This window comes from Trachurus japonicus, chromosome 8, assembly GCF_045865225.1.
Source record: "Trachurus japonicus isolate A0001 chromosome 8, Traja_1.0".
NCBI classification, from domain to species: domain Eukaryota; kingdom Metazoa; phylum Chordata; class Actinopteri; order Carangiformes; family Carangidae; genus Trachurus; species Trachurus japonicus.
In genome coordinates, this window is record NC_140914.1 from 2,504,094 (window position 1) to 2,512,836 (window position 8,743).

Sequence of the window (8,743 nt, forward strand, 5' to 3'; positions counted from 1 at the left end):
ATGACTCTTACCCGGGAGGTGTGGGTTCAATCCCCGCCCGGGCCCTCTTCACCTTGCCACACTAGTAACTCTGTTAGTTCAGCCTCTGTTAGCATCACGTAGCATGTTTTGTGTTTTACAGGATGTTCAGTGCTCCTGTCAGGTTGACCTCTGACCTTTCATGTAGCACCATCACCAGGTCGACAGTTTAATGTGTCCTGTTAGCATATTAGCATGCTAACCTGCTAAACTAAGATGGTGGTAAACATTCGACCTGTCAAACATCAGTTTCCTGGTTTATATAGTGAGTCTGTGGCTTCAGAATGAGAATTAATGAAATCAGTTATATAAATATTAATAATAATGATAATAACAACACTACTAGCCTAGCTAAAAACTTTATCAGCAGCTGAGTGTTAATGACTCGGTTCATTAACTGTGTAAGAGATATTTTGGCGGTTATTTTTGTGTTTTATTTTGGTAAGCTTCTGTTTAACAGGAAGTCATGTAATGTGCTTTTACTAAGAAGTTGGGTTTTGTTGAGTTTAAAGATCAGAAATAAATATCTTCTTCTTTATCAGTGGAACCTTGTTAGCATCATTGCACCCGTACGCTCGTCAATACGTTGATCAGCAACTGTGACTTTCTTTTTTATTGGTGTTTAGGAAGAGGAAAGTCACTGTAAACTGTTAAAACTGGTTAACGAGTCGTTATCTAATGAACAGTTAATTTCCTGCAGAGCTTTGTAACCACATTGATGAAGCTCAATGTGTTTCTCGCCTTGAGGCTCGTGAATGAACAGAAAGTGACTGGGACACGTTCAGGTGAGTTTGATTGAGTTTTTTTATTCCTCCGATTGAAAGACAGACAGACGTTTGGTTGGCATGGCAATGAAAATGAAAATGACAGTGTAAGCCATGCTCCCCTCCCTAGTACACACACTCACACTCAGACACACACACAAAGACACACTCAGTTCCTCAGGCTGCGGTGTGATTGGTTAGATGGTTTCCTCGATGACCTTTGTGATGACGGTGGTGGTGGTGGTGGAGGACGAGGACAGGCTAGAGGACGACATGCTGGAGGACGAGATGCTGGCGGAGCTGAGACAGAGAGAGACACAAGGTTTCATAAGACACTGGTTGTCTAACGGTTTTACATCAAGTTCAGTTCAGTTCAGTTCAGTTTATTTCATGTCCCCCAGAGGGCAGTTTGGGTTGCAGCTCATAGAATCACATAAAGGTAAAAAAAACATACAACACAGAGACATATATAGTGATATAGAGACGCATCATTATAAATAACAATAGCCTATAAATAAAATATGCACTAATTGTGATCATATAAGAGATAAAATATAGGAAATACCGTTAAAACACTGAATACAAAATCCAAGATAACACTTTTAACCACACCAAGGACCCTCGATTGACACGTTTTAGACCACGAACCCCCATTGGACAAGATTTTGAAGCACCAAAAATACACAAATATTTGTTCTGAGACTAAAGAACTTTTTTAGTTAATGTATGTTCAAATTAGGGCCAATGGTGTGACCTTTTGGAAATATTGTAGAAACATTTCTGGAAAAAAGTGGTACAATTTCTCCAAAAACGTTTAAACAACGATTTGAGGAAGACAAATCGCTACTCAGATTCTTTCATCCCTTCAGTTATTAGGTTGGTGAATGCCAACTTTAATGAGTAATGAGGTTTGTGCTTGTCGTTTATATATTTATTTACTTGCATATTTGCAGAGTTGTATGCCCAATGAATGATTGTTATAGGCTATGTGTTGTGCTTTTTCTTTTCTAACTTAAAGAATCACTATTGCAAATTCCAATACTTTACTTGATTCGGCCACTAGATGGAGCCGGTGGTGCAGCGTATCAGATAGAAACATCCTCGTCTCATAACAAAAAGGAATTCTGCATTTGCTCCAAAGGCACCACACTGTTGGCTATATAGTATTTTGTGTACAGATAGTTATGGCTCCTCTAGACCTATTTAATGCATATTTCAGTTTTTTACTTTTTATTGCTATTACTGCTGTATTTGTGTGTGATAGTGCTACTTTAATTGAACTGGGAGCTGTAAACTGAATTGCTCATATGGGATAAATAAAGTTTTCTGAGCTGAACTGAACATTTCTACTGCTCAAAAAAATAAAGGGAACACTTAAACATCACATCTTAGATCTCAATTAATGAAATATTGCAGTTTAAAATCGTTATTCAATATATAGTAGAGTGTGTTGAGAACAAAATAACATAAAAATGATCAATGTAAATCAAAATTATCATCCCAGGTTGATATAGCTACTTGGAGTTACAATGTGTTGTTTAAGTGTTCACTTTTTTGAGCAGTGTAGTATTTTGTGTACAGATAGTTAATGCTCCCCTAGACCTATTTAATGCATATTTCAGTTTTTTTATTGCTATTACTGCTGTATTTGCGATAGTGCTACTTTAATTGAACTGGGAGCTGTAAACTGAATTGCTCATATGGGATGAATAAAGTTTTCTGACTAAACTGAACTGAACATTTCTAGAAAAAGTGGTCAAATTTCTAGTCTAAATCCTTAGGAAAAATCCTTATTTCTTACGCGCTGGCCTCTCCGTCCAGCAGCCTGCGGTACTCGGCGATCTCCATCTCCAGCCGGGTCTTGATGTCCAGCAGCATCTGGTACTCCTGGGACTGGGTCTCCAGGCTGGCCTTCAGCTGGGTCAGCTGCTCCTCCATCATCATCACCTGGCTCTGGAAGCTGCTCATCTGCATGGCGTAGCGGCTCTGGATCTCAGACAGCGTCCCCTCCAGAGCGGCTTTCTGCAGGGGACAGGGGTCAGGGGACAGGGGTCAGAGGACACGGGTCAGGGGTCAGAGGTCAAACATCTGCACCCCACAGACAGGACACAGACGTCCAGCTGTGAGTCCAGTCCAACTCATAAATATCTAGAGCAGGGGTGTCAAACATGCGGCCCGCCAGAGGGTCCAATCCGGCCCTCAGGAACAATTTGTCAAGTGTGAAAGTTTGAAATTGCACATATCTTATCAAGACAGTTCAGGTTGTTTATAAATGCTTTGTAAAAGGATAGTTTGTTAACTTAAACATTTTAATAATGTATTAAAACAAAGGAAAATATTAAAAGTTCTTTTTATTTATAGACTATCATTTTCTGGTCTGGCCCACTTGAGATCAAATTGCGTTGTTTGTGGCCCCTGAACTAAAATGAGTTTGACACCCCTGATCTAGAGGAATCGATTTCCCTCTGACAAACTACTGTCTATTGATCCAAATGGCTGGAAAAGAGCAGTTACTTTAATAACTGTTTTTAACTCTTGTTTTAACTGCTGCTGTTGTAGCACTTTGAGATTGTTAAATATAAAGTGCATTACAAATAAAATGTATTAGGCTTTATTATTATTATTATTATTAAAAAGCTCACAGCTCAACACTTGTAACAAAAGAAGACACGTCCTCTCGTCTCCTTGGTTACCTGCAGCTCAGGTTCAACCAAAACACAAACAAACTAAATCTGTAGTTTAATTAAACAGGACGAAATAAAATGAAGTAGACTAAGATAATAGGTAACACTTTACAATAAGGGTCCCTTAATTAGTGTTAGTTAGTACATTATTAAACATTAATTAACTGTTTACAGATATATTAACAATCATTATTATGTATATGTATATGAATAATGCAATTTTTTATCATTATGTATGCATTACTCAACATTAATCAACACATTAGTTTATATATTAATGCTTAATAATGTACTAACTAATGTTAATTAAAGGACCTTATTGTCAAGTATAATAATATTTCAATTTCAGTATATTTCCTTTGTGTCGACTCTGTGAATCCTGTGATCGTATCTTAAGGAGAAATAATTAGATTGATTGTGATTAATCAGAATTATTGTCGTTGTTGTTATAATTATTATTATAGTTGGTAGTCATGGTAGTTATTGTGGTGTTGTTTACCATGCTCATCTGTGACTGCAGCTCGATCTCCAGAGCCTGGAGCTGACTCTTGGTCTCCTTCACCTCCGAGGTGGAAGACTTCAGCGTCATCTCGGTGCTCACCACCTCCTTGGTCAGAACCTCCGACTGGCGACACAAACACACACACACACACGGACCGACGGTGAGTCACAGGTTGTATAGCACTTTACAAACAAGTGCTGCACAACATAAACACAGTCCAGTGTCGGAAATGTAGATGAAAAACAGCATCAAATCTCAACATAGATCACTACACTGCAAAAACTCAATATCTTACCAAGAATATTTGTCTTATTTCTAGTCAAAACTAATCTAATTATACTTAAGATAAGACTCATTCACCACTTTTTACTTCTTTCAAGCAGATTTTCACTTGAAATAAGTAGAAAAATCTGCTAGTGGAGCAAGTTTTTCTTTCTTATTACAAGCACAAAAAAACTTGCTTTCACTGGTGGATTTTTCTACTTATTTCAAGTGAAAATTAGTTTGAAACAAGTGGAAATGATCTAAAAACAAGTTCATTTTTAAGTGGAAAGTGGAAAACTAAACTCTTTAGAATAGAATAGAATAGAATAGAATAGAAGGACTTTATTGTCCACCAAAGACAAATTTCCACTACGATGGACAATAAAGTCCTTCTATTCTATTCTATTCTATTCTATTCTATTCTATTCTATTCTAAAGAGTTTAGTTTTGACTAGAAATGAGACACTTTGTCAAGAAATGAGACAAATATTCTTGTAAATATTTTGAGTTTTTGCAGTGTAAAATGAGGTAATGAGGACAAATAAAAGCTTTACTAGTAATAAATAAGAATGATAATGAAAGGTGAGTTGAAGGCTGGTCTTCAACTCACCTTTCATTATCATATGTGTCTTATTTTTTGTCAAAATGTCTCATTTCTAGTCAAAACTAATCTCTTTCCACTTAAAATAAAACTCATCACCTAAAAATCAACTTGTTTTTAGATCATTTTCACTTGTTTCAAACTAATTTTCACTCAAAAATCTGCCAGTGAAAGCAGATTTTTCTACTTATTTCAAGTGAAAATCTGCTTGAAAGAAGTAAAAAAGTGTCTAAAAACAAGCTGCTTTTTATGTGATGAGTCTTGTTTTAGGTAAAATGAGATTAGTTTTGACTAGAAATAACAAAGCTTGAGTTTTGACCGGTGCGTGTGCTCACCTTGGCCTGGTACCAGGCCTCCAGGTCTTTGCGGTTCTTGGCGGCCACCATGTCGTAGTGTTCTCTGATCTCCTCCATCACGCGGGTCAGATCCTCCTGAGGAGCCGCGTCCACCTCCACGTTCACCTGGCCGCTCATCTGGCCGCGCAGCGCCACCAGGTCCTACACACACACACACACACACACACACAATATGTTAAATAAGCAAATATAAGCAATATGTTTTTAATCTTCTAAATTCTTAATTTAAGATTATGATAAAGATTTTTATTCTGTGTGTAATGGGGGCGGGACTAGATCAGCTTTTGCTTCTCCCGCTTTCCCTTTCGGCCATGTGGATTGTATTATCTGAACTAAGATGAAGTGTGATGATGATGATTTAAATTGACATGCCTGAAATAAACAAATTGACTGATTGATTGTATGGAACTACAGATGTATGACATGAATCACAATGTGGCGGGGGGGCTGAACTTGATCTTGATCTACATTATAGCTAAAGGCTACAGTAAAATATGTGTTGCCTCTGTCTTTCAAAAGAAATACACTTAATTTAAATCTCATTTGTGACACTCCAAAAATACAAAGGGTTCATGATCAGTTAAAGTAACTTATTGTAACAAAAAATCCAAGAATCAACGCACAAAGAGAAAATTAATCTGTGGTTTTCAATAAATAATAGGCTAATAATAATTCAGCAACTGACTGATAATATATAATAATCATAACAATAATCATTAATAATCGAAAATCAAATCGATAATCGTTAGTAATCGAAAAACTTGCACAGTATCATTATTGTTTTTGTTTCTTTTTGTTTTTGTTTTACATAAACTGTTGGTCTTTGATGTGCTTGTTTGAGACAAATAAAAATCAAATGAAATGATGATGATGATGATGAGGTGGTCACCTCCTCGTGGTTCTTCTTCATGGACACCAGCTCGTCGGTCAGGCTGTCGATCTGCATGCTCAGGTCGGTCTTGGCCATTCCCAGTTCTCCCAGAAGCATCTTGAGGCCGGCGATGTCGGCTTCCACAGACTGACGCATGGACAGCTCCGTCTCAAACCTGCACACAGACAAAACCATTCAGTAATAATAATAAAAACTCTGGGTTTTTAATTGGTAGATTTTTTAATTTAGCTTCACTCAAAGTTAAAATTGACCCTTTGTTTAATTTTAGATGTTTCTGATCAGTTTATTCTACACCAGCTGGTGTTTTCTCTGCTGCAGTTCCCTCGGCCACCAGCAGGGGGGGCGCTGCTCTCAGCTAAAACCAGACTGAACCTGAACAGCTGATCAGAGGGGTCGATATTATAAATGTATAAACAGTATGAGGTCATAAATTATATCTAGTGATGATGATGTTTTATCTTTGCTGTACAGCTCCACTACTTCCTGAAATAAGCCTGCTCCTTTATTTCCTGTCTTACATTATTGGACAAACTGATTAATCCAGGTGTGTCTGACCTCACAACAGTGGTCAGGCACACCTGGATTAATCAGTCAGTCCAATAAAACAAAACAGGAATTTGTTTGGGTACATGTGGTACTTTATGCTTTATGATATGAAGGAAAGACTGTGGGTAAATAGAACTAAAAGAACTGAAATGTCTTTAAAACCTGGACCTAGCCCTATCTCTTATAATGTAGGCTACACGTCATATTGATTCAATTTCCCCCTGTGCATTTTATTTTCTCCATCTGTGCCCTTTTTTAATGTTCTTTTTTTTCCTCTTTTTTCCATATATAGGCTACTGTAAAACTTCTTAAAAATAAAGTATAAAACAAAACAAAAAACAAAACAGGAAATAAAGGAGCTGGCTTACGTATTTCAGGAAGTAGTGGAGCTGTGCATAAAGCCCACTGATCACATTCCTTCAGTGTCATCAGATATTTTAACCAGTAAAATGTTTTTTATGTAGTAATATATATAGTATAGTACAGTAATATGTTTTTTTTATATATATTCTAATTGATTAATAGTCACGTCTGATATGAGTTTTCCTGATCATGGTTATTGATTATTGATCGTGTGTCTGAGCCACTGACTTGAGCCTGAAGTCGTCCTGAGCCAGTTGAGCGTTGTCGACGCTCAGGATGATGGTTCCCTTGGCGATGATGGCGCCCTGGATCTGAAACAGACAGGAGATCAGTTTATAAATCAGCCGCGTCGTCGTGTCTCGACCAATCAGAGAGGAGAACGACGTCTCGACCAATCAGAGAGGAGAACGACGTCTCGACCAATCAGAGAGGAGAACGACGTCTCGACCAATCAGAGAGGAGAACAACAACGTCTCGACTCCAGCTGTCAGTCACACGCCCGCTCTCTCTCACCAGGTGTGAACTCACCTGTTTACTCAGAGACTCACATCCAAACGTTGCCGTGGTAACCACCTGCTGTTTATCAATGACATCACCCTCTCTCTTCTTTGGAAGCTGTTTTCTTTTCTTTTCTTTCTTCCCCTTGAGAAACCTTTGATTATTCTAACTTTCTTTCTTTTTTTTTTCAACAACCAAATCTGAGGTTGATTATTGTAAATTTCTTCCTGAGGCCTAGTTTATAAGTATACACTGTGAAAACACTGCAAAAAATCTAATATCTTACCAAGAATATTTGTCTTATTTCTAGTCAAAGCAAATCTCATTCTACTTAAAATAAGACTCATCACATTAAAACGCAGCTTGTTTTTAGACACTTTTTACTTCTTTCAAGCAGATTTTCTCTTAAAATAATCTGATAGTGGAGCAACTTTTTCTTCCTTATTACAAGCACAAAACAACTTGCTTTCACTGGCAGATTTTTCTACTTATTTCAAGTGAAAATGTGTTTGAAACAAGTGAAAATGATCTAAAAACAAGTAAATTTTTAGGTGATAAGTCTTATTTTAAGTGGAAAGAGATTAGTTTTGACTAGAAATGAGACATTTTGACAAGAAATAAAACAAATATTCTTGGAAAGATTTTGAGTTTTTGCAGTGTGAAACTTCTCCCAGCCCTATTAGTCGACATGAGGGTGAGTAGATAAGGAGGGAAATTTCAATTTCGGGTGAATCCCTATCCCTTTAAAGGGGCTAAATGCCTCTGTTTGGGGGGCAGAAGTCTGACCAGCCCCCCCTGACTTTCCCATGATGCCCCTCTTCCCCCTCACCTGGGCCTGCAGCTCAGCGATGGTGGTGAAGAAGGCGCTGTAGTCGCGGGTGGTGGGTCCGACCTTGTTCTCCACAAACTCTCTGATCTTCAGCTCCAGCGCGGCGTTGGCAGCCTCCAGCGTGCGCACCTTCTCCAGGTAGGTGGAGAGGCGGTCGTTCAGGTTCTGCATGGTGAACTTCCCGTTGCCGATCACGCTCTCCTCCATCCCGCCGCCGAACCCTGCACCTGCACCGCCACCGGCACCGAATCCTGCACCTGCACATTTACAACATTTATTAGTCAAACAGCTGAAGCTATTTGGTACAATCAATTAGTGCACTGCAAAAACTCAAAATCTTACCAAGAAGATTAGTCTTATTTCTTGTCAAAATGTCTCATTTCTAGTCAAAACTAATCTCTTTCCACTTTTAGATCATCTTCACTT

The 8,743-nt window shown here is 38.2% G+C and overlaps 1 protein-coding gene across 1 annotated transcript; it reads right to left on the reverse strand.

Annotated features, from left to right (window-relative positions):
• Positions 1 to 829: 829 nt before the first annotated feature.
• Positions 830 to 8,535, reverse strand: LOC146982312 (keratin, type I cytoskeletal 13-like). Its single transcript, XM_085783310.1, has 7 exons — positions 8,318 to 8,535; positions 7,219 to 7,301; positions 6,079 to 6,235; positions 5,169 to 5,330; positions 3,966 to 4,091; positions 2,584 to 2,804; positions 830 to 1,082 (listed from the first exon to the last, which is right to left on the reverse strand). Exons 1-7 carry the CDS (start codon positions 8,522 to 8,524, stop codon positions 980 to 982), a joined length of 1,059 nt encoding a protein of 352 aa, XP_085639436.1. The 5' UTR covers positions 8,525 to 8,535; the 3' UTR covers positions 830 to 979.
• Between the last annotated feature and the right edge of the window lie 208 nt (positions 8,536 to 8,743).